The sequence below is a fragment of the Diceros bicornis genome, chromosome 36, assembly GCF_020826845.1.
Source record: "Diceros bicornis minor isolate mBicDic1 chromosome 36, mDicBic1.mat.cur, whole genome shotgun sequence".
NCBI lineage: Eukaryota > Metazoa > Chordata > Mammalia > Perissodactyla > Rhinocerotidae > Diceros > Diceros bicornis.
The window spans coordinates 15,632,020-15,656,370 of NC_080775.1; the positions used below are offsets into that span (position 1 = coordinate 15,632,020).

Consider the following 24,351-nt stretch of genomic DNA (forward strand, 5'->3'; position numbering starts at 1 on the left):
ATTTCCAGGCAGATAGTGTCAGAATCTTATTAAATTGTAGGAAGTCAATCCTACAGCTAGTGTCGCAGAATTGCTTGGTGTGAAAATGCCCCCACATCTGGTGTCAGAAGTGCTGTGTGTGTGGTAGCAGTGTGAGAGTAGAGGAGAAACACAGGAGGAGACCTGGGTTTTTCCCACTCAGATGTGTAGCAAACAGTCGTGCTCACCAATATTTCTGAATCTCCTCTCCTGCGGGCACTTGAAAGTATGGGGCATACACTTCATGGCCCCCTTGATGTCAGGCACGGGCGGCAGTGTGCTCAGCAATGGAGGATGAGTAGAAGGCACAGGTGTCCCTCCCAGAGGAAAGCATCTGAGAGCCCTTACACTTTCCTCTGTGCTGACTTCCCTCACTTTCCTTCCAGCTGAGCCCTACAGCCTTGACAAGATGACGGCATCAGGAGGTGACAGAGCCTCCTTCAGCACAGGCAGAGTCCCCCTACACGCATGCAGTGTAGGTGGGAGACAAACTTTTGCTGACTCATGCAACAGAACTGTCGGGTTGTTTTTTTACCACATCATAACTCAGAGTATCCTAACCCATACAAAGTGCTGGTCTTATCATCCAATACCTAGGTCATAAAGAGACTCCTCTTTCTGTCGGTTATTCACGTATTAAAATCATAAACTTTCAAATTCAGAATGGATAATTCATTCCTCTGGGAAGTCAAAATAGGAAAGGTACGTTCAACAAGGAGAAAACTGTTTAAGAGACAGGCGCTTAGCTACAGATTCATAGTTCCCTGTTCCTAATCCTAAAATAGAAAGTCGTGCTCGTTTTCGGAGATACATTAAGACCCCGCCAAACGGTACCCTAGAGGTCTACAAATAGTAAGGCATTCCCACCCCCAAAATGAGCAGTTTATATTCATCAAATCTGAGTAGAATCCAATCTGTACTATTGTGGTGTTTATATTTAAAATTATCTGGTGGCCCATAAATATCTGACTAGCAATCGGACTTAAACAAATATATCACAGCCAGATCCTGGAGCTCGAAATATGCCATGGGTAGTATGGTTTTGTGCTTGCTCTGCTTTGGGAGTCTGAGTATTTCAGGCTCTCCTCCCTCCATGCTCCCATGGCTGGCACCCTGGAAAGCAGCAAACTTGCTGTGCTGTGATTATGTGATTTATGTACGCATTTGTGTCGGGGTGTGGGGGATACAGAAGAAAGCTATTCATCCTTGCATCCCTAAGCTTTCTAATGCTTCAGTGCCTGACACTAGTAGATTTCTATAACAAATGTTTGTTGAATGAATGAGTGAATGATTCTGGCTCTTGAGGGGGCTCCAATCACATACTGCCAGGCGGTAAAACAGCTCTGAAAGCTACAACTCTCTCTACCTGGGTGGTGAAGCCTATTGCAGCCTAGTATCATGTATTTATACCTGCTCAGCACTGTGCTGCGTGCAGGGAGGGTCGCAGTAACTGAAGTCATTGAGGACATGCCCTTAGGTTTGCAACCCAGGGAATCATTCCTCGCCTGCCTCAATCCTTTAACTGCTGCTGGTTATGGCTTTTCTAGAAATCACTTGACCTCAGAGCTTTTCTGTCCAATACACCCAGTGTAAAATATCTCCAAATTTCCAAGAAGCTTCCATCCAGAGGGATATAGACCAAGAGGTTAGGAATGGTATGGATGCCTATCCAACTGGATGGAAATACATCCACCAATGAAGAATCCAGGAATTTTTGTCCTGAGTGTGACCCCATTTTTTTCTAAAACAGACAAACTAAATTCATGGAAGCTGGAGTGAATAGAGAGGCATAAAAAATAAAAACAGCAGACTATCTCACCCAAAATTCCTTAAATATGTTCATAGCACCTATCCTGTAACTTACAGGAGACCTGCACAATGAAGTGTTCTGTTAAGTTACATTGTTGGAGTTAATTGATAGTACACACTAACCTCTCACTCAAACTGTATTATTAAAATTATACTATCTTATTTTGGTAAAATGGAGAAACTGCAATCATTTTTGTTAACTCTAGTTCACCAAGGCATTTTTTTTTCTTTCTCTCCCTCTCTCATCTGAACTTTAAAAACAAACTGACAGGGACCTACACTGCTGATGGGAGTGCAAACTAGTGCAGCCACTATGGAAAACAATACGGAGATTCCTCAAAAAATCAAGGATAGAACTACCATACGATCCAGCTATTCCACTGCTGGGTATTTATCCAAAGAACGTGAAAACACCAATGCGTAAAGATACATGCACCCCTCTGTTCATTGCAGCGTTATTCACAATAGCCAAGACTTGGAAGCAACCTAAGTGCCCATCAAGGGACGAATGGATAAAGAAGATGTGGTATATATACACAATGGAATACTACTCAGCCATAAGAAACAATTAAATCCAGCCATTTGTGACAACATGGATGGACATTGAGGGTATAATGCAAAGTGAAATAAATCAGAGGAATAAGGTCAAATATCGTATGATCTCACTCATTAAGTAGTAGTAATAACAACAACAAACAAACACATAGAGACAGAGAATGGGTTGGTGGTTACCAGAGGGGAAGGGGGGAGGGAGGAGGGCAAAAGGGATAATTAGGCACGTGTGTGGTGATGGATTGTAATTAGTATTTGGGTGGTGAACATGAGAACTTGATGTAATCCATGCAGAAATAGAAGTATAATGATGTACACCTGAAATTTATACAATGTTATAAGCCAGTGTTACCGCAATAAACAAAAAATAAAATCAAAAAAAAAAGTGGCAATAAATTAACCATCCCCTCCTCCAAACTCCCAGACACATGTCATCATTATATAATGATGAGAAGCAGAACTCCCCAACCCTGGAATGAGGAAGAGCTACTTTTCCATTTCCCAGAAGCCTCCAGGAGACGAGAATTTGGGAATGGGAGCTGACGGGGTACCCCTTCACACTCACTAGGGTAACAATAATCGAAAAAGGTAACAACAAGGTTGGTGAGGATGTGGAGAAATCAGAACCCTCGTATCCTGCTGGTGGGAATGGAAAATGGTGCAGTCACTGTGGAGAACAGTCTGGCAGTTCCTCAAAATGCTAAACATAGAGTTACCACAGGACCTAGCAATTTCACTCCTAGGTATCTACCCAAGAGAAATGAACACACACATCCACAAAGAAACTTGTACGTGAATGTCCGTCCATAGCAGCATTATTCATAACAGACCAAAAGTGGAAACCACTCAAATGTCCATCAACTGATAAATGAATAAAGAAAATGTGGTGTGTATATATATATACACACAATGGAATATTATTCACCAATTAAAAAAATGAAGTGCTGACACATGCTACAACATGGATGAACCTTGACTTTAGGCTAAATGAAAGAAGCCAGTCACAAAGGACCACACAGTGTATGATTCCATTTATATAAAATGTCCAGAATAGGCAAATATATAGAGAGAAAATAGATTAGTGGTTGTCAGGGGCTGGGAGGATGAAAAGGGTTGGGAGTGATGGCTAAGGAATGCGGGGTTTCTTTTTGGGGTGATGAAAATGTTCTAAAACTGATTGTGGTGATAATTGCCTAACTCTGTGAATGACTAACTGTATACATTAAATGGGTGGATTGTAGGGTATGTGCATTATACTCAACAAAACTGTTAAAAAAATTGACAGGTGAAATTCCTATCCCCGGGGGTGGCAAATGATGTTAAGGCCCGAGGAGATCAAGAGTTGGCTATGGCTGCCTAGTGAAAATCTGTGCTCAAGAAGACTCTTCTTGGAAATCCATCGAAGAAAAACTGACTCAGACTCTCAGGGCTTGAGGTCGTTTACTGAATCACTGAACTTTAGCCATAGAAATCACACAGCCCTTTTATAGAGATCTCTTGGTCTTTAAGAACCGAAGTCCACTTCCTGCTTCCCCAAGAATTCATATGAAAGATCCACAACAAAGAGCCTCTCAATTTCGCTACCCCAGGAAGGACAGATACTTTCGTCTGTGTCTAGAAAGAATCTCTGCCATATTCAAGCCCCAAGTGTAATCTAATAAACTCCTTCTCGCCATGGAAATGTCAAATATTTAATAAGAACATCCAGCAAATCTCTTTGAAGTGTCCAAGGATTCAACAGACAGGACTTGATGGAATGAACAAAGGAACATAGCCATGTAAACATTTTACGGATGTTCCAGGAGAAAACAAGCCAGGCAGGGACTCCAGCTGCTCACAAAATCCATCCCCTCTTTCTCCCTGGGCTCACAGCTGGACTATATCTCCCAGCTCCTTGCAGTCAGGGATGGCCATGTGACTGAGTCCTAGCCAGTGGGATGGGAGTAGAGGTGATGCCTACCACTTCCTGCTGGCCCAGAGACCCTCTTGGGTGTGGTCCTCCATGCTCTTCCTTCCTCGGGCTGACTGGACACAGGTGTAGGATGAGACACTAGAGGGACGGCAGAGCCACGTGATGTGAGAAACCTAGCCTCTGATTGACAGAAGAAAGGCAGGTCCCCTTGCCATCCATCTGAGCACCTGTCCAAGACTGTCATATGGATAAGAAGGAAACTTCCATTGGATTCAGCAATCACACGTTGGGTGATTTTGCTATTTGTTATAGCAGCTTAGCCTATCATAACTAATACATTAATTTTAAGAGCAACATCAAAAGAGCTCAATTTATGGTATGTGAATCCCAAGACACAATTTTAGACTTCATAGGATTCCACCAGAGAGATCATATAGCTCCTCCCCACAAGAACCATTAGTAATTTGATATAATTACGTTATAATTTTTCCCCCTTGATTTCCAATTTCCTGCACTGAAAATGGTGAGATTATAGGTGATTTTAATCTTCATTGTATTTTCATGCATTTTCTAAATTGTTTACAATAATCACAACACCTCTGCAACTAAAACCTTATTAAAATACAACAGAGCTCAAGAACAGACAAATAGATCAATGAAATAGGACAGACCAGTGTCAACCATGGTATACAGGACCCTGAGACATGATAATGATTACATCACCAAGAGTAGCAAAAAATGAACTTATTTTAATAAAAGTATCAGAAAAATTGACTTCTTATATGGAAAAAAATAAAATTAGTTTGCAACTTCCCACAAATTACAAAAACAAATTCCAAACGAGTTCAAGACCCAAACTTGGAAAACAAAATCTTAAAACTGAAGGCAGGGCTTTTTGGCAGTTTCATTAACATCTCCCCAGTGTCTAGAACAGCGTCTGGCATATGGCAGATGCACGAGTAAATGTCTGTTGAATGAATAACCAAAAGAGTAAGACAATAACTCCATAACATCAGTGAAGGAAAGAATTCCTTAAACAAGGACCCAAAAGCACAAACCACAGATAAGAGATGATAACTTGACTACATCCAAGTTAACTATTTTGTGGCAAAGGGATTACAAACAAAATTTTAAAACTACAGAACAAGGGAAGATATTTATAAAACACATGATAAAGTATTATTAATAGCCAGAACATACAAAAAGTTCTTTTTCGCTTCACATTTTATCTCCAGCTTAGTAGAGAGAGAGAACATAACATCTTGGTCAGGATGCAGACATTAGCTAGAGTCTGACCACCTGGTTTTGAATTTCTGGCTCCACTACTTTCCAGCTGTGTGACTTGGAGTATGTTACTTAACCTCTCTGTGCTTCAGTTTCCATAGCTGTAAAGGATGAAGTTCTCAATAAAGAGTATTACAACAACTGTGAGGATAAAATGAGTGAATACATACAAGAACTTAGTATAATAGTTGGCACATAGAAATCACTCAGTCAATGTTAGCTATTATTATGACAGTCCTGCCTTACTTTTTTCCGTATAACTTATTGCTAGCTAAAATTGTATTATTTATTTGTTTGTCTTCCTCTAACTAGAACATAAGATCCATAAAACAGTGTTTTCCTTTGTATTCTTAGCACCTAAAACGGTGTCTGACATATAAAAGGTCCTCAATAAATATTTTTTGGATGAATGAGAAATCAATAAAAAAAATCAATAAGAAAAAGACAAAAAACTGACAGAAGGACGGGCTGAGGATATGAATTAGCGCGTCACAACAGAGGAAACCCTAACAGCCAAAAAAGTTAGGAAAAGATGCTGTACCTCACCAGCAGCAAGGAAAATTAAAATAAAACCACCTAAGATTCGACTTTTTATCCATTGATCTGCCAAACACTTTCAAGTCTGATAATATTGGAAGAATGTGAGGAATGCTCATATACTGCTGGTGACATGTAAACTGATACAACCACTCTGGAGAACAATGTGGCACTGCCGCCGCCGCCACCATCACAGCAGCTACACTTCAGCGTGCTTACTGTAAGTCGGGCACTGTCTAAGCACCTTACAGATTTCAACCTGGGGCACTGTCTCAACAACTTTGTGACGTAAGTCCTATTAGTACTGCTATTCCCATTTTACAGCAGAGGAAACTGAAATATAAGGAGGTTGAGTAACTTGCTGAAAGTCACATGGCTAATAATGCAGAGCCAGGACCCGAATCCAGCCACTCTGGCTCCAGAATCCACGTAATGACTACGCTATATTGCCTCTCGCTTGTGCGTTTCCACTGGCGGAACATCTTTTTAGATACTTATTGGCAATATTTAGGTCTTCATTCTATTCACAATCTTTGAATATTTTTTATTAGCCTATTTGTGTTTTAATGATTGTAACAGATCTTTGGTACTGTGTGTGTGTGTGTGTGTGTTCTGTTTGGGATACCAAATCACTTCCCTAGAAGGAATGGCACTACAAGGGAGAAATAAATGAGGAGGTTTTGGTGCAGTTTATGAAAAACAGTAAAGGTGACCCAGAGGTGCATGGCAGTGCCCTGCTGACGGAAGAGAATTCACACCGAAAGCTATGGGAAGCCAGCCAAGGCAGAGTCAGATTCTCCGGATGCACTGGCCACAAGTCCCTCCTCAGGCTGGACCCGGGGCGCCCATCTTACATGAGCGCATCACGTAGCCACTCAGCTCAGCAATGGATTTCACCTGCAGTTCAGGTGCTTGAAGACGTCACATGAGTGAGTCTGGTTTTGTCAGCGGCTCATCTATCCCTTCTTCATCCTTTTTCTCCCCAAGGGTAATGCACAATCCAGAGCCAACCTTCCAGCTGTCATCATCTGGCTTCCTCCTGACCTGATCGAAAGTAAGATTTCAGTGGCTTCATGGGTTTGATAGCTGCATCCCTTTCTCAGCACGCTCCTTCTCCTCTTGGGACTGACGTAGAAAATACCAGAGGTTCTTCAAAGCCACACCACCTCCGGCCAAAGCAGTAAGTCACGGACAAGCCCTTGGAAGGCTCAGAGTCAAAGCTGCCCCCGAAGATTACGGCCAGTGAGGGGCAGAGATCATTACAAACGGCAGCCAAGGGGGCAGGTGGCTGCAGCTACTGAGGCTGAAGCGCTGGGTAGAGGTCACGGTGGGACCAGCCAACAATTTCAATATTTACATGGGTGTTGGCAGCAGAGAGTGGCTGGCTCTGGGCAGTGGCTTCAATCAGCCCGGGATTCAATCCAGGCCTCGCTGGAGTAGAAGAACGTGGATGATGCCCTTTGCCAGCTTCTGGTCTACAGTTTGTTAACCAATCCTCCTTTTTCAGTTATTGGGTTGTTTCCAAGCTTTCAGTCCTTTCAACTCTTGCCATAATCTAAATGTGGGAAAAATGTATCCCACCTCATTAGCCTTCTCTTTCCACAATTATTTCATTATTACCAATTTTCACGCCTACTTCCCATAAAACCCAATTCTGATAAGAGTTAATATTAAATTTTAATAAAACTTGATCAATACTCATTGGCCAGAAACTAGTCTAGTGTGAATTTTAGTTTGTGAAGTAAGACCTGTCATTGCAGATAGCCCAAGATCAGAATAAAAGAGGAAATATTTAAAAGGCAAAACAAAATTTGTTAATATATCTTCAAGATCATTACATATAATTGAAAGACTAAATGTAAATTGTTCAGCTATTCAACAAATACATTTCCTAAAGGCTTAATTCTTTGCCTCTTAGGTAAAATTGTTCTGAAAGACGAAATGATGAACAAGAAGAAAAATTAAATTTTTAAAAAAGGCTTGAGAGAGTTGGCAGAGTATATCCTTTAAGATACTCCAAATTAGTGAAAAATTACCCTATTTCCTACAGCCTTTTCTCACCCATGCTCACAAATGTTTTCCTGATAAAATAAGAGACATACAGTGGCTCCTACTCATATGTTTTTTCTCATTTCTAGGTCTTTCAGAGTTTACTAAAGGCAGATAGTTAACAAGTCAAAAACAAATCATTTTTCTGGCTGAGATTCATTTCAATATTGTATTAGCAATTCAGTATTGGATTTATCATTGTATTTAATAATATTAATATGTGTCAGTAAAGTTAACAATTTGATGTACTTTTCAAATTATATTCCTATTTCTGAATTCCCTTGCATATCAAATTTTCCATTTTCACTTCCCTTTTCTATATCCCGATGCTGATCACGGACCTAGTCAATTCTTTCATTAAAGGAATGTTCCATATTTAGATGAAATCCTTGTAGTTACAGCACGTGGCAAAATATGCTCTTCTCACCCAGAAAAATCTGGTGAAGAAGTAAGGGCTGAGATCTCATGGTGTGGAAGGAAATCTGCCATCTCAGGCAGTTACATCTGGGAGGAGGGGCAATGAGGCTGCAACAGCAATAAGGTAATCAAGCGTCAATTCCTAGTCAGGACAGAGCTGTGGCAGATGCGGGTTAAGAGACTCCGGGAGACTGATGGCTCAGAAGGAGTAGAAAAAAGAATAGAGAAAACGTGACAGCTGGATCCAAGGGAGAAGGGCTGAGAGATGAGTCTGTGACATGTGACCAAGAGCAAAGGCCAGAAGCGAGACAGAGAGAAAACAGGATTGCAATGGACGTAGTCAAGGGTCAGGGGCCAAGGTGAGGCTGTGCAGGGGCACCTGTCACCGGGAATCACCAAGGTGAACTGGACTTCTCACACAGAAGGATACAACCTCCCAAATCCAGAAGGGAGCTAAAGGTCATGGTCCACTTTGGGGTGCTAGAGGAAAGAGACAAGGACATTTTTTAAAAGCTCAGAAACACCCTAGAGCTCAGAGAAATTGTCTAAAAGGAAAGGAACAAGTGGTGGTGCCGAGAAAGAACGGCTTCAATCTGGGATAAGCCAGGAGAGGAGGCAGGACTGGGGTCTCTTTTTTTTGCCAAAATTTCTCTTTTCCCCTTACCCTTGGGCTGTGATAGCAGAAAGTTAATGCGAGGAGCCCACTGGGGCCTGATGGGCGCCTAGAGCACAAGGTCTATGGTCCCACTATCCCTGAGGGTAGGGACCGGGCCCAGGATAAGGTGTATACTTGCTAAATCATAAGACTTGGAGAGCCAAACTCTTCAATTTCCCGATGAAGATACTCACATTCAGAGAAGTGAACTGACTATTCCAAAATCAAACTGAGAGTCAGTGTCAGAAGTTTCTTGATTCCTGGTTTAATACCCATTTCGACACACCACACTGCCTCCCTAAAACTGGTTAGCTAAGAAAGATTTTAAAATATTCATTAAAAAATATTCTGGAGAAGTAATATATATAGAAGGATATTAATTTCAGCACAAAACATTGGAAACAGCCTTAGGATCCATTAACAGGCACAGATTAAATGAATAGCAGCACATCCCTTCAATGACATGACATACAGCCTTTAACAAACGAGGTTGGTCCACGTGTTCTGATACATATAATGATTTCCAAAATACACTGTAAAGTGAAAAATGCAGGTACAGCAATGGTGGGGCATGCTACCGTGTGCACTGAACGCATGTGCAGGCACATGCATGCCCGTGTACGCGCACACTTATCCTTGTATACGTCTGAAACACCAGCAGAAGGACATGCCAAGAACTAGCAACAGTAGCTGCTTATGGGAAGCGAAACTCAGTGCTGGAGAATGAGACTTGTCACTGGATGCCCTCTGGTGCCTTTTGAATTTTGTACCATATGCTCCTACTACCTACTTGAAAAATAATAATTAAAAAAATAATGCTGTCTACAAAGACAAAGCTAACATACAGGTGTTATATTAGTCAGCGTACAGGTCAAACTGTGTGGGGTAGAGGCTCAATAACAGCAGCATCGAAACACAGGAGCTCACTTCTTTCCCTCCGGCTGTCAGCTCCCCGCGTGGGAGTTCTGCTGGAAAAAGACAGGCCAGCCTCCCTCTGCCTTGTTCTCGGCCATCCCTAGGGTGTCTGCTGGCTTTACCTGGTCCCAGGTGACTTCCCCTGACATGCACATCCCAGCAGTGGGAGGGAAGAGAAAGACACTCAAGTGCCAAGAAAAAACGGTGTTGCTTTGGAAGGAGGGGTCCAACAATAGGGCGCTAAACAGATGATGGTGCCATACACGGAGCCGCACACTGGACTAGCCAGCCATCTCACAGGACTCAGGGGAAGGCTGTGCAATGCCCCGGAAGGTCTTCCTGGTATATCAAATGACAAACAGGAATTTCCAGGACAATAGAAGTAGTATATTTGCATTTTTATAAATATATATGAATAGAAAAAGGTATATATGAATATACCAAGGCATTGTCTTTTTGCTTGATGATACATTCTAATGTTCTATATTAAAAAAAAATGATGTGCTTTTGCAAAAAGAACTTATTTTTTTATTTTTGATTTATTTTTCTCTTTTGGGGGGAGGGGAAGAGGAGGCGAGACAGAGAAGAACAAGAATTTTTTTAAAAACTTCATTTGGAAAAACAAAAAGAACGCTGCTTCCACTAGGTCCTTCTTTGGTTTCTTTAAAATGTTAATAAATACCCAAAGGGTAGTGAAGAACAAGTATCCTTCCACTCCAAAAAAAAAAAAAAAACACAAATGAAGAAACTATGGGAAATTATCTATTAACTGAGTCGTCATCTTTCTCTGGGAAAGTGCTATATGAACTTGAACACTGAGAGAACAAGCCGTGGGAATAAAGGAGCCCATATTTCGCGTGTGTGTGTGTGTGTGTGTGTGTGTGTGTGTGTGTGTTTCAGCCAGTAACAGAAGCACCAACGTGCTAACAAAACAGAAACTGTAAAGTTAAAATCCCAACTCAGTTTGAGACCCCCAGCGAGTGACTGTGTGCTGGGTTTTCTCCTGTGGCTGGGAGAAAGCACTTCTGGCCTCAAGCGCTAAATAGGTGGGCTGTCGAGCTGGGTACCAGCATGCTAAGTGGATTCCTCCAGCAGCACTCTCATCCAAAGATGCACAATACCAGATTCCTGCACCCATTCTGGGAAACTGACTCTGCGGACGCCTGAACCATGGCAGTGCTCGGGGGCTGGGGGGCACCAGGGAAAGGATGCTGATATGTATGAGGCTACAGTGGGGCAGCTATAGAACTTGAACCAGAAAGGAGATGAGACAGCCATGAAAGAAATGTAAAAGAAAAAAATCTTATTGCAAATTATATTGATGCTATCATTAGAAGTCCTTTAAGAAACCTAAAGAGAAACTCAAAAGGGTTCTCTATAATCAAATTGCAATATTTTTTTAAACAAGGGAATATATGGATTTATTTACTTTTTTTATGTATATCAAAGAATAGGATGATTAAGCAAGGAAGACTCAGAGACTGGGGAAAACATATTTCTTAAAAAATATGGCCATTCTATTATTTCAGGGCTGCTGAGCCTAACAGAATACCAGGCCTCCTCTGAATTTCATAGTACGTAGCAAGTCAATTTTGGGTCATCCCATCCATTTTAAATGTATGAAAGAATCATATAAGACATACAAGGGGGACAGAAGGAAAAATATTTTGGAATATATAAATGTTTATTAATATCAGCAGCAATATCAAACTTAAAACTTCTTAAATATGTAAATGCCAATTCCCACTGTATTTCTTTTTTTTAAATTGAGATATAACTGACATATAACATTATATCAGTTTCAGGTATACAACATAATTACTTGATATATGTATATACTGCTAAATGATCACCACAATAAGTCTAGTTAACATCCATCACCACACAGTTACAAATTTTTTTTCCTGTGATGAGAACGTCTAAAATCTATTAGCAACTTTCAAATACGCAACACAATATTATTAACTATAGTCACCATGCTGTACAGTACATCCCCAGGACTTATTTATTTTATAACTGATTTATTTACTTTTAAATTCATTGACATTTAGTGTTCCCATTACACTGGTGAATTTTGGCTGCAGAGGCACTCGAGTTGGTAATGTATGACATACGGGGAGATAAGCTTGAAACATTACCAAACTAATTACTCTTTATTTATTTATGGTCCATGAGACCACGCAGATTAGTGCAAAGGTAAGAGTTTAGAGTCAGACAGCGAAAGGCCCAAGACCTAAGTCTGTATCTGAGATGCAGCCCCGGCAAGTTATTTAAACTTGGATAAGCCTCAGTCTCCTTCAAAAAATTAGCTATTATTTTACAGAACTGAGAGCCCAGAAATAAACCCACACATCTATCGACAGCTAGTTTTTGACAATGGAGGCAAGAACATACAACAGAGAAAGGAAAGGGTGTCCAATAAATGATGTTGGGAAAACTGGACAGCCACAAGCAAAAGAATGAAAGTAGACTATTATCTTATTCCATACCCAAAAATTAACTCAAAATAGATTAAAGACTTGAATGTAAGACCTGAAACCATAAAACGCCTAGAAGAAAACATAGGCAGTACACTCTTTGACATCTGTCTTAGCAGTATCTTTTTGAATACCATGTCTCCTCAAGCAAGGGAAACAAAAGAAAAAATAAACAAATGGGACTACATCAGACTAAAAAGCTTCCGCACAGCAAAGGAAACCATCAACAAAATGAACAGACAACCTACCAAGTGGGAGAAGATATTGGCAGATCATACATCCAATAAGGAGTTAATATTCAAAATATACAAGGGACTCATACAACTCAACAACAAAAAAACAAACAACCCGATTAAAAAATGGGCAGAGGATATGAACAGACATTTTTCCAAAGAAGATATACAGATGGCCAACAGGCACATGAAAAGAAGTTCAACAACACTAATTATTAGGGAAATGCAAATCAAAACCACAATGAGATATCACCTAATGCCCATCAAAATGGCTATTATTAAAAAGATGACAAGAAATAACAAGAGTTGGAGACGATGTGGAGAAAAGGGAACCCTCACACACTGCTGATGGAGTGCAAACTGGTGCAGATACTACGGAAAACAGTATGGAGATTCCTCAAAAAAATAAAAATAGACCTATCATATGATCCAGCTATTCCACTTCTGGGTATTTATCCAAAGAAGAGGAAAACACTAATTCGAAAAGATATTTGCACCCCTATGTTTATTGCTGCATTATTCACAATAGCAAAGCCTTGGAAACAACCTAAGGGCCCATCAACAGATGAACGGATAAAGGAGATGTGGTACATACATACAATGGAATACTACTCAGCCATAAAAAAGATGAAATCTTGCCATTTGGGACAACGTGGTTGGACCTTGAGGGTATTATGCCAAGTGAAATAAGTCAGACAGAGAAAGCCAAATGCCGTATGATTTCACTCCTATGTGGAAGATAAAACACCAACAACAAACACACAGATACAGAGAACAGACTGGTGGTTACCAGAGTGGAAGGGTTTGGGGGACGGCAAAAGGCGTACATGGGCACATGTATACGGTGGGATGGCAGCTAGACTTTTGGTGGTGAACACGATGTAGTCTATACAGAAGTTGAAATACAATGATGTACACCTGAAATTTATATAATGTTATAAACCAATGTGACCTCAATAAAAAATAAATTAAAAACAAAATAATAAATAAATAAACCTGAATAAGCCTCAGTCTCCTTCAGAAAATTAACTATTATTTTACCATGTTGGGTCCTATACAGCATAGAACACAACTAAGAATTCTACAACCCAAATCCTTTCAATGAGAATTGGAAAAAAAAAAAAAACATCTTTCACATATTCCTAATGCACATAGGGGAAAATTTTTTAAATTAGAAGTTAATTTGTCAATGGAGATTAAGAACCACTAGAATCCTGGTGGCCCAGGTTCGGATCCCGGGTGCGCACCGACACACTGCTTCTCCGGCCATGCTGAGGCCGCGTCCCACATACAGCAACTAGAAGGATGTGCAACTATGACATACAACTATCTACTGGGACTTTGGGGGGAAAATAAATAAATAAATAAAATTAACAAAAAAAAAACAACACTGGAATCCATTCAACAAATCTTTATTAAGCTACCAACTGTGCAATGTACCAGATATTGCAAGGATTGGAGGCTGCAAATGTGGTCTCTGCTCTCACAGTCTACCTGTGAGCAAACAGGTAGGCACACGTCCATCTTCTGCAGGCGTGTTTGGAGATGCCAGCCTTGTTCACTATCTTTCTCTGAAAACTATTTTGATCACAGACCTCAGTAAAGGTGTGACCCTAAGTGGCCATGTTGTACCCCACGACAATCCCCTCTTTCCACCTTCCCACCTTCTGCCCCAGCTGACTGGACCCAAGCCTTGCTGGCCAGAAACCAGCAGACGGTGAGATCCTGTCTGGAAAATCCAAACTAAGAAACAGAAACTAAGAAACTGACAGAAGGCGGGAGCAAGGGAGGGAAGGCTAGAGAGACAGACAGACCTTATGCTTCTCACCTTCTGGTCCCCAATGCTAATAAAGCTCATTCACACTTTGTTTTGTGATAACCTACTGTATGTTTAAAATAAAACCCTCCTTTATTGGAACCAGTTTGTAGAAGATGTTACACACGCACATTAAACAACAGACACAAAGAACTCTGTTACCTACTTACCAGCCACGTGACCCTGGACAAGCCACTTATCTCTATGAGCCACAGCTTCCTTCGCAGTAAACAAAGGTCTGCCTGAGAAGACAACTGGGGAGATGGGGGGGCAGGGTGACTGGTGGAAAGGTGCCAGGTGAAGGATACGTTCAGTAAGGGCTACGGGCCTTTGACCGGGGTTATCACCCTGGGTTATAATGACCACGGGAGGCCTCATGAAAGAAAAGGCCCTCGGAGCTGGACCTTGAATTTGGAGAAGAGGTGGAGGTGGGCCGATGAAGAGACCACTCTCAGAGGGAGAAAGGACTCCCAAGAATGTTGCAGGCAGCTGAGGCCTACGGAGGGCACAGATTGTAATAAATCCTTTTAGTGACCAGTGATGTCTGACATTGAATCTGAAGTTGTTTTCTGCCCTATGCGATGATCAAAGAGATGAAAGACAGGTAACTGTATTCCACCCAGGGCCAAATGTCTAAGGAGAAATGCTAAAGGACCCAACGTGTTAGGAAATAGTGATGGGGGAGCTGGTGGCAGGACCACGAAAACCTCAGCTCCCAAGACACCCCATCAATACGTATGAGCTTGGGCCTCTGTGTTTAGATATTGAAGAGAGTGATCCCAGGAGGTCAAGGATGTGGAAACCCTTGGGTTATAGAAAGATGGGAAGAAAATCCTACAAGCTGCTAGACTACAAACAAGTCAAAACAAAGAAAAAGAAGATGGTTACCTATAAAAGAAAGAGAAGCAGATTGGCAGAGAAACAACATCTGTACCACTAAATGCTAGAAGAAATAAAACAGTGTTTATGGAGTTTGAAGGAAAATAACTGTTATCAGAGAATTACACGCACACCCAGACTATGGTTTATGCATGAGGCCAAAAGAAAGGCAGCTTCAGACATAAAAAAATTCAGAAAAAATATCATCTGCATGCGCTAATAAAAATATTAAATGAGGGGCTGGCCCAGTGGCATTGTGGTTGAGTGCGGTGCACTCCGCTTCAGCAGCCTGGGGTTCATAGGTATGGACCCCGGGCACAGACCTACACCACTCATCAAGCCATGCTGTGGTGGCATCCCACATACAAAATAGAGGAAAACTGGCACAGATGTTAGCTCAGGGCCAATCTTCCTCACCAGGAAAAAAAAAAATTAAATGAGAAAGTACCCAAAGAAGAAAAGCAGAGGGTGTAATTTATACGGAATAGTGGTAATCAATAAAAACAGTAAAGTGTCAGAAAAGTAAAGTCTAAGACGTTTTTGATACTATGGATGTCAATATAATGTAATAGTTAAGAAAAAAAAGTTTTAACAAGGGCAAAAATAAAGAAGCCACATGGAATTAAAATTCCAGATTATTTCAACAAAACCTATGAAATGTAAAGGAAGGAGAAGTCAAAACATCCAACACATTTTGTCTTGTTTGGTAGTAGAATATTTTGGACAATGGTTAATTGTTGACATTGATAGAGAAATACAGAGAAAAGCACCCTTGTTCAAAATTTTTAAATAGTTCCCAGAAGAAGAAAAGAAGGGTACAGAGCCTCCAAACTACTAAAGAAAAAAAAAGGAAAAATGAAAACTTGACATATTCTGCAAATCACAAGGAAAGAATAAGGAAATACTTTGAGTACCACGAAAGCTTATAAAATTCAAAGGCAGGATATGATCTGTGCTGTCCAATATAATAGCCACTACCCACCCTGGGCTACTTAAATTTAAATTAATTAAAATTAAACAGGGCCAGCCCGGTGGCTTAGCGGTTAAGTGCGCGCGCTCCGCTACTGGCGGCCCGGGTTCGGATCCCAGGCGCGCACTGACGCACTGCTTCTCTGGCCATGCTGAGGCCACATCCCACATACAGCAACTAGCAGGATGTGCAACTATGACATACAACTATCTATTGGGGCTTTGGGGAAAAAAAAAAAGGAGGTGGATTGGCAATAGATGTTAGCTCAGAGCCGGTCTTCCTCAGCAAAAAGAGGAGGATTAGCACGGATGTTAGCTCAGGGCTGATCTCCCTCACAAAAATAATAAATAAATAAAAATTAAATTAAATTAAATTAAATTTAAAATCCAGTTCCTTAGTCACACTAGCCACATTTCAAGGGTCTATCGACCTCCATATTGGACATTTCCATCATGGCAAAAAGTTCTAGCAGACAAAACTAATAGTCAGTGAAAAATATAAGATAACAAATGAGTCCATGTTAAGTATGATCCTATTTATGTTAGATATACACTTCTATATATATATATATATATAAATGTGACCAGATTAAACTGTCAATGGTGGTATCTCTAAGAAATAAGATGACCAGGGGGTTCTCACTCTCTATACACTTTATTGCTTACATTTTTAATAAGCATATTTTATTCTTATAATGAGTAAAAGTCATTGACATATTTTCAAATGGAATAACAAACCAATCAACCAACCTCCTTCTTGAACTTGGTACAGAACTTGGTTCCAGTCCCTGAACTAACCAAGTAACTGACTTCAACTTGTATATATTTTACTGTGTACACTTGTATTAACCAACAATTTCAAGATGGCACTGTCTGTGTCCCGTACTTAGAAATTTTCTATAGTTTCTCCAAGCTCTGGAAAAAGTTTGTTCCGGGCCCCAGGGCGATATCACCATTTCAGATGAAAGTCTGAGCAGACATTTGATAATTTCAAACTGTATTTCTTGAATTGAGAAGGTTGCTTGGGCAGAAGCTGTGAACACACCATTCCATTTAGATTTATATAGTTGATAGATCAAACTTCAGAAAGGGCAGCTTTGAATTATCCCTTAAATTTTCCATGACAAGAAAAATCTATTGAGAGTTATGGCAATTTTTTGCATCTCCCCACCGATTCCACACAGTTGATTAAGAAGTTCCCACAGGGGCCGGCCCTGTGGCTTGGCAGTTGAGTGCGCGTGCTCCGCTGCTGGCCACCCAGGTTCAGATCCCGGGCGCGCACCGACGCACCGCTTGTCTGGTCATGCTGAAGCTGCGTCCCACATACAGCAACTAGAAGGATGTGCAGCTATGACATACAACTATCTACTGGGGCTTTGGGGGAAAAAAATAAAATGAATAAAATTAAAAAAAAAAAAGTTCCCACAGCCAATCTCAACAATACACAGATCAAGTCAGAAGCAACAACATACCGCACAGAGAATAACTTCACTTTTTTTTCCTAAATTGGGGGTGAGAGAAGAGAGGTTATGTTCTTTGTTAACAGAATTCCAAAGTTTTAATTTTGCCAAATACCAGATCTTTAATTTTTCTAAGAAAAAAAAATATATTAAAAATATCTACTGAAACTACTTCATATCTACCCCAGGGAATAACTTAGTGATTTATCTGCCAACAAAAGCATATTCATATATGCTTATTTTATTCCCTATATAAATATTCTTGGTGGCTGCCTCCTATTCCACCATAGTGAATATGGAAGATAAAAGCTCTCAGAGGAAAGGAGATGAACAACATCAATTTGTCTAGGAAACATGCATTCTGAAAGTCAGTGTTGGTAAAGCAAGGAGAGAGATTTGATTTTGTTGCCAACTTGAACACTAATTTTATTTGGGGCCAGCTATGTGACCCTGTTTCCAACACTGGACAATAACTATGCTTCATGTGCGATGATAGGCTGAGTAAGAGATGATGACCACTACCCATGTACTGCACAAAGGGAAAAGGTGCATATCAACGGGGCAAGGATAAGAAGATAGTTAAAATTAATTTTTATCTACGTAGAAAGTCTTTGCTAAGAAAATAACAGTATAAACAAGATTATCTTAGAACTTTTAATTAGCTTGAAAGTTTTCAAGATCCTTCAAGCTTTTTACAAAGACCTACTTACTTCTCCCAAATGTAAATCATGTGTTAAAGCAAGTTATTAAAAGAATCTTTCTGGGTAATCCTCTATTACTCTAGCTCTAATTGCTGCGTATTGTTTGAAGATGATAAAACTACACTTCTTTGAATATAGTTTCACTCAGTAAAATGGACAATCCTTCTCCTGCCTCATGTTTTTTGGAATTACGAAATTTTTATAGTGGTATGCCACTTGTCAACCAAAAAGCTAGACAAAGAGCACATTTTCCATGAAAAATGAGATATAAAGATAGCAAGATGCAAGTATTCTATCTTACTTAAGCCATTGCTTTTAATTAAACATAAAAGCCACTGCTTTTAATTGAACATAAATATTTCATTCATGGTTTTTCAGCATTATCCACAAAATGAAATACTCTTCTTAGCCCATAAAGAAAATTCTATGAAAATGAAAGAAAAACCTACACAGTAATAGTCACATTTTGGGGCAAAATCATCTAATTGGGTATTTTGTTTTTATCTGAGGCCGTATTTTAACTTCATATGTCTAAAATAACTAGTAAATACATTATACTCAATTACGGGGGTAAATTAATTCCTTCAGGCCACAAGGGTACTATTTAGTAAATTATTGCTTTATGCACTGACCAATACCTAGTGGCTTCAAAGCGATAATTCACCTTTAAAAGGTAAAGTGTTTACCTACTCATTCCTCCAAAGGCTCATTATTTGTCAATTCATTTAAATTGGTGGAGACGAAGAGGCCAAGCATAGAAAAGAGGAGTCTTTCAAATTTTAACATTTACAAACTTGAGCTATTTAAGAAAAAAAAAATCTAGGTTTCTACTGAGCCATACCATCAGTACACGAGCCAAATGAAACACAATTACTCCCCCAAATTTGGCGCACATCATCTAAATCCAAATCCAAAAAAGTAGTCCCACAAGCGCAGCAACTTGGATTTTGACTAATCTCCTTACATTTTAACAGACTACAATAAATCCATTATATCCACCTCTTCCCACTAGGAGCTGTTATCATGTTTCTGCTCTTGGTTATAACATTTCAGTCCCCTGGGCGTCTCTAAATGTTGAGTAACTGTGCTAACATATAATTAATGTGCTGATGCACAAAACTGAAGGCCTCTGAAGAGCGCATGGAGATGCCTTTGGGTGCTAATCTGGGAAGTTCACACAGCCCACGGGCTCCTGGGGACAGGCCCGGATCAATGGACCCAGAGATGAGTAATTCTTTGTACCATAGACATTCTTGACTGTAAGCAAAGAAGTACTAATGAAATCTTCAAAAGAACGAAGAACGATCAACAGAAATTACAGTGGAGAAGAGAAAAGTCCAAGGTCTCGTCAGAAAGATAATGGACAGATGCTGAAATTATCTGGGTAATCCATCACATTTGCATCTGGGTCCATTTCTGGCACTGGTGCTATTGTTTCAAAAACATATCTATATTTAGCTACCTATCACAGGCAAATTTCTATCACTGCATAAACAGAACTTAGGCTCAGATTTCTGTAGAATCTCCTTTCCTCCGTTTTCAAAAAATATTCTAGACTTGAATTATAACATTCGGTACTTGAAGCTGCCACTAAAGTACGTATTCACTGCAAAAATAAAAAAAGCAGTTCGCAAATGCGAGATACATTTCGTCAGCTTTTTTCTTGATCTCTTTTAATATTTTATAACACGTTAAGGCTCAGTAAAAGTTCCTTTCTTAGACAAAGCTTCAAACAGATGTTAGAATGCAAACGCTTTACGCTTTAAATCATCAATCACTTAAAGAATCCTCTCCATGAACTGAATAAATAAGCCATCTGCGACTAAGGCCTCCCTATCATGTGTTTAAGCTGACCCACTTCATCAGTCACCATGGTTTGCAAAATCTCACTTCTAAGGGGCAGCATTAAGTGCTCCGTGCCAGCGCATAGTTAGAATCCAACAGGGCGAAAGGATAATGTAAAGACCTCTCTTTATTTAACATGACCCCCCTGCCTCTAAGAACAGAACTTCAATACCACCCTTAACCGGAAGCAATCTTTTCTCCAACAGGAGGGCAAATCAAGTCTGCGAGGGAGAAAGGGAGCCGGTGAATGGAGTCAGAAACCCGATCAGGTGTTAAAACGCACGGTGTACCTGGCTTTGGAGACCAAACACCAGTTTTGCAAGCAGGATCTGGACAGGTCTGCGGGAACTGCCCCCACGACAGAGCCTAAAGCAGCGGATCGGACCTGCCCTAGAAGGCTCTGCAGTCACCTCGGCGGTGGCAATCCTGCGCAGCCCCGGGAGCGGCCGGCCCGGGACCCCCTGGGCGCCCCCTGCCTGGCTGGCGCGGAGCAGGGTGGGGGCCGCGGCCCGGGAAGCACAACTTTCCGCAGGTCCCCGCCAGCAGCGCCGAAACGAGCGGGGACAGATACCAAACCACTCCCCACCATGGGCTCTTCTTGTTTCTGGTGGCGGCGGCGGCTGGGGGAGGGGTGGGAGGGTCTGGAGGGACTTAAGGAGAGGATGACAAGGAGCAGAGAGAAGGACGACTTGCCACCACCGCGGCCGCCACAAAGGGAAGGGCGACGCGCCCCCGCTCGGTCCCACTGAGTCACACGCCGGCCAGGGCAGCGCGGCGCACCCGCGGGCTGGGCGGGCGGGCGGCGGGGACGGGCGAGGGCCAGCCGGCCGCGCGGCAGGTGACAGCGGCGTCGCCTGTCCCCGCACCTCCCCGCCCACCCCGGGGCCTCGCTGCACCGCGCCGCTCCACCCGGGAGCTGCGCGACCCGGACCTCCCCACGGTCTCGGGGCCGAACGAACCCCACGCGGGGGGCTGCCCGCCCGCGCCCCCGAACCCAGCGCCCGAGCGCAGCCCGAGATGCGCGCGGTCCCCGCAGCCCCGTCGCGCCCCGTGGCGCCCGCGCGCCGCGCGCCTACCCCTTGGCGTGCTCCGTCTCCTCCTCATTGTCCCCGTCTATCCCGCACGTGTCCTGGTCGTCCAGCTCCAGGCTCTGCTGGCTGGCCGCAGACTCGCTGTCCTCCGCCATCGCGGCGGCGCGGACCCGGAGGCGGCGCTCGGCCCGGGCGTGGGGCCGGCGCGGCGGCGGCGGCGGCGGCGCGAGCAGCTCCCTCTAGTGCCGCCCGCCGTCTCCTCGGAGCCCGGAGCCCAGGGCGCCGCGCCCGCCCGCCCCGCCCGGCCTGGGCCCGCCCACCGCGATCGGGGCGGGGGCGGGGAGGCGGCCGCGCATCCCCGATCGCCCGGGGGTGGGGGCGCGGGTGGCAGTGGGGGGTGGTCTCGAGCCGCGGCCGGGCGCAGGAGCCGAGCTCCAGACCCCGCAGCCTGCACGCGCCTCACCCTTGGGCTCAGCTCTGAATGCAGCAACGTGCACACTCCAAATCCGAGTCTTCATTTTGGGAACACAGGCCACGCGATTTTACATCCTTAATGTTAGGAAGCGCTTTTACCCAGTGGAGGGATTTTTTTTTTACTCAGGAGTAGGCGTGCCAATGATTTCCAGAAGCTTCCCACACACACACATATGTACACTTTTTAAAAATTCCATTTCACGTGTCTATATCTATCTTTCCAATACACTATAAAATCAAAGTCAAAACAGAGTGCTTCCAACCTTTCCACCTCCCCGTTCCAAAGATGCTGGAGCTGCCCCAGTTTTCGATGGACACCGCACACAGTCGGCTCAGACCAGAACAATCATCTTGAGGGAAATGGGGGCGTTGTCCATGATTCTGGGGGATTTGACAATGTCAGGTAGGCCACTCTGGCTTCCGCAAGTCAAAGTCATGACCTAGACCTCAAGCAACGGAGTGGCTTTGTGGGCTGAAATCCAGTGTCTCCAGGTGAACGGAGGAGGGGCAGGAGGCACTCCATGGATTGCCCAATAAAAGGCAGGGAAGTTCAGACTCATTTGCTCTTGCAGCCTGCACACAGCAGCGCTTCCTTTGCTGTCCTGTAATGGGTGGTGTTCAAAGGTCCCGCCAGGCCCCGGGAAGGTTTTACAAAGGCAGTGGAAAGTTACCAGAAACTGTTCAATGAGGAAAGTGAGACTTGAAAAAGCTGGCTGAAATTGTTGGTGTGGGTCCTATTTTTGCAGGAGGTGTTGGGAGCATTTTGCCGCTTTTTTTTTCCCATAAGGGAAAAAGTGCAACAAGACAGAAGTATCTAAAGACAAAAATTGCAGAGCGATTTCAAAGTTCACCAGCCTTCTGTCACTGACTGATGTTGAGCCAGCTAAGTTTCTGTAAGAAGGGTAAAGTGGGGCCAAAACACAAAGGAAATACAAAACTTTCACAATCACAACTATTTCTGAGGCAGAAAGTCCCACGTGGCCTCTGGCTTCAAACTTTAGGATAAAGGTGGATAGAGATGAGTGAGTTTCCTGCAGCTCATCCCTATGAACATGAGGAGTTGGATAACTAACCTGGTTGGGTAACAGCAGGATCCTGACCAGGAGTAAGTCTATCAGATCAGTCACTATAACCAATTGGAAGAGTTCTCTAAAAGAGTTTTAAAAAACAAAGCAAAGGAAACTCAGCAGACATATATTTATTTGAATGTTTGAGAAGCTTTGACTAAGACCATCTGAAAAAAGAATAAGAAAAATAATTCTGGAGAAATAGAATGAGGGCATCGAAAACCAGCTAAACACTAGAAAACGATGACAAACAGGGAACATCTGTTCCCCAGAATGGAAAGAAGTTGCCAAGACGTCTGTTCAAGACTAGAGTGAGGTGTTATATAACACCAATGTTTGTCATTATTAATCATTGGAAGGTGGACAAAGTTTGTCAATGACCCTGGAGACTCCTAAATCCTATTGTCATGTATAGAAACTCGCTTTGTTTCTAAAAATGTTTGCTTTTTTCCCCTGGTTTAATCCCAGAGTTTGTGGAATTGGAACAAAGTGGTACCTTCTAGAATCTCAGATCTAAGATTTATTTGGGGGAAGAGAGTAGTGTAGAATGACTACAGTGTTCAAAGAGGCCCTTGGGAATTTCCTATGTTGTCTGACTCATCTCCTATTACAGATGTAAGACCATAGTTGTATAATTGGTCTTGTTTGATTTAAACTATTAGAACTTTTTTGCTTTTTTAAAAATTATGGTAAAATACGCATAAGACAAAATTTACCATCTTAACCATTTCTAAGTGTACAGTTCACTAGTGTTAAGTATATTCACGTTGTTGTGCAAGCAATCTCCAGAGCTTTTTTTATCTTGCAAAACTGAAACTATACCCATTAAACACTCACTCTTCAGTCTCCCCTCTTCTCAACCCCTGGCAGCCGCCATTCTACCTTCTGTCTTTATGAATTGGACTCTTCTAGGAACTTCATGTACATGGAATCAGATAGTCTTTTTGTGACTGGCTTATTTCACTTATCAATAGTTTGTTTGTTTGTTTTTCCCTTTCCTGCACTTTAAATTCCCACTGCTATGTTTTAAATTTGCCAATAAAGAGGGAGCCCACAAAACCCTAGACCTCCACCCTCCTAGACCTCCACCCTCCACTCCAATAAAAGCAGAACCCCAGGCCCATGTACTCTCTCTCTCTACCTGCAGCTTTGCTGTGTGGCCCCAGGTGTGCTGTGTAATTTCCAGGTCCTGCAAGTAATCAACCTTTATCTTTTCAAAGTTTCCTGATGGTTATGTCACAGACTAGGTGC

The 24,351-nt window shown here is 42.2% G+C and overlaps 1 protein-coding gene across 3 annotated transcripts in view; it reads right to left on the bottom strand.

The window, feature by feature from the left end:
• NMT2 (N-myristoyltransferase 2) overlaps positions 1–21,751 on the bottom strand; it is a 71,144-nt gene extending 49,393 nt beyond the window's left edge. For all 3 annotated transcript variants that reach the window (XM_058532472.1, XM_058532473.1, XM_058532474.1), the window contains exon 1: positions 21,605–21,751. In XM_058532472.1, coding sequence (XP_058388455.1) covers positions 21,605–21,714 — 110 coding nt within the window. In that variant the 5' untranslated portion in view covers positions 21,715–21,751. The remainder of the gene's footprint in view (positions 1–21,604) is intronic.
• Between the last annotated feature and the right edge of the window lie 2,600 nt (positions 21,752–24,351).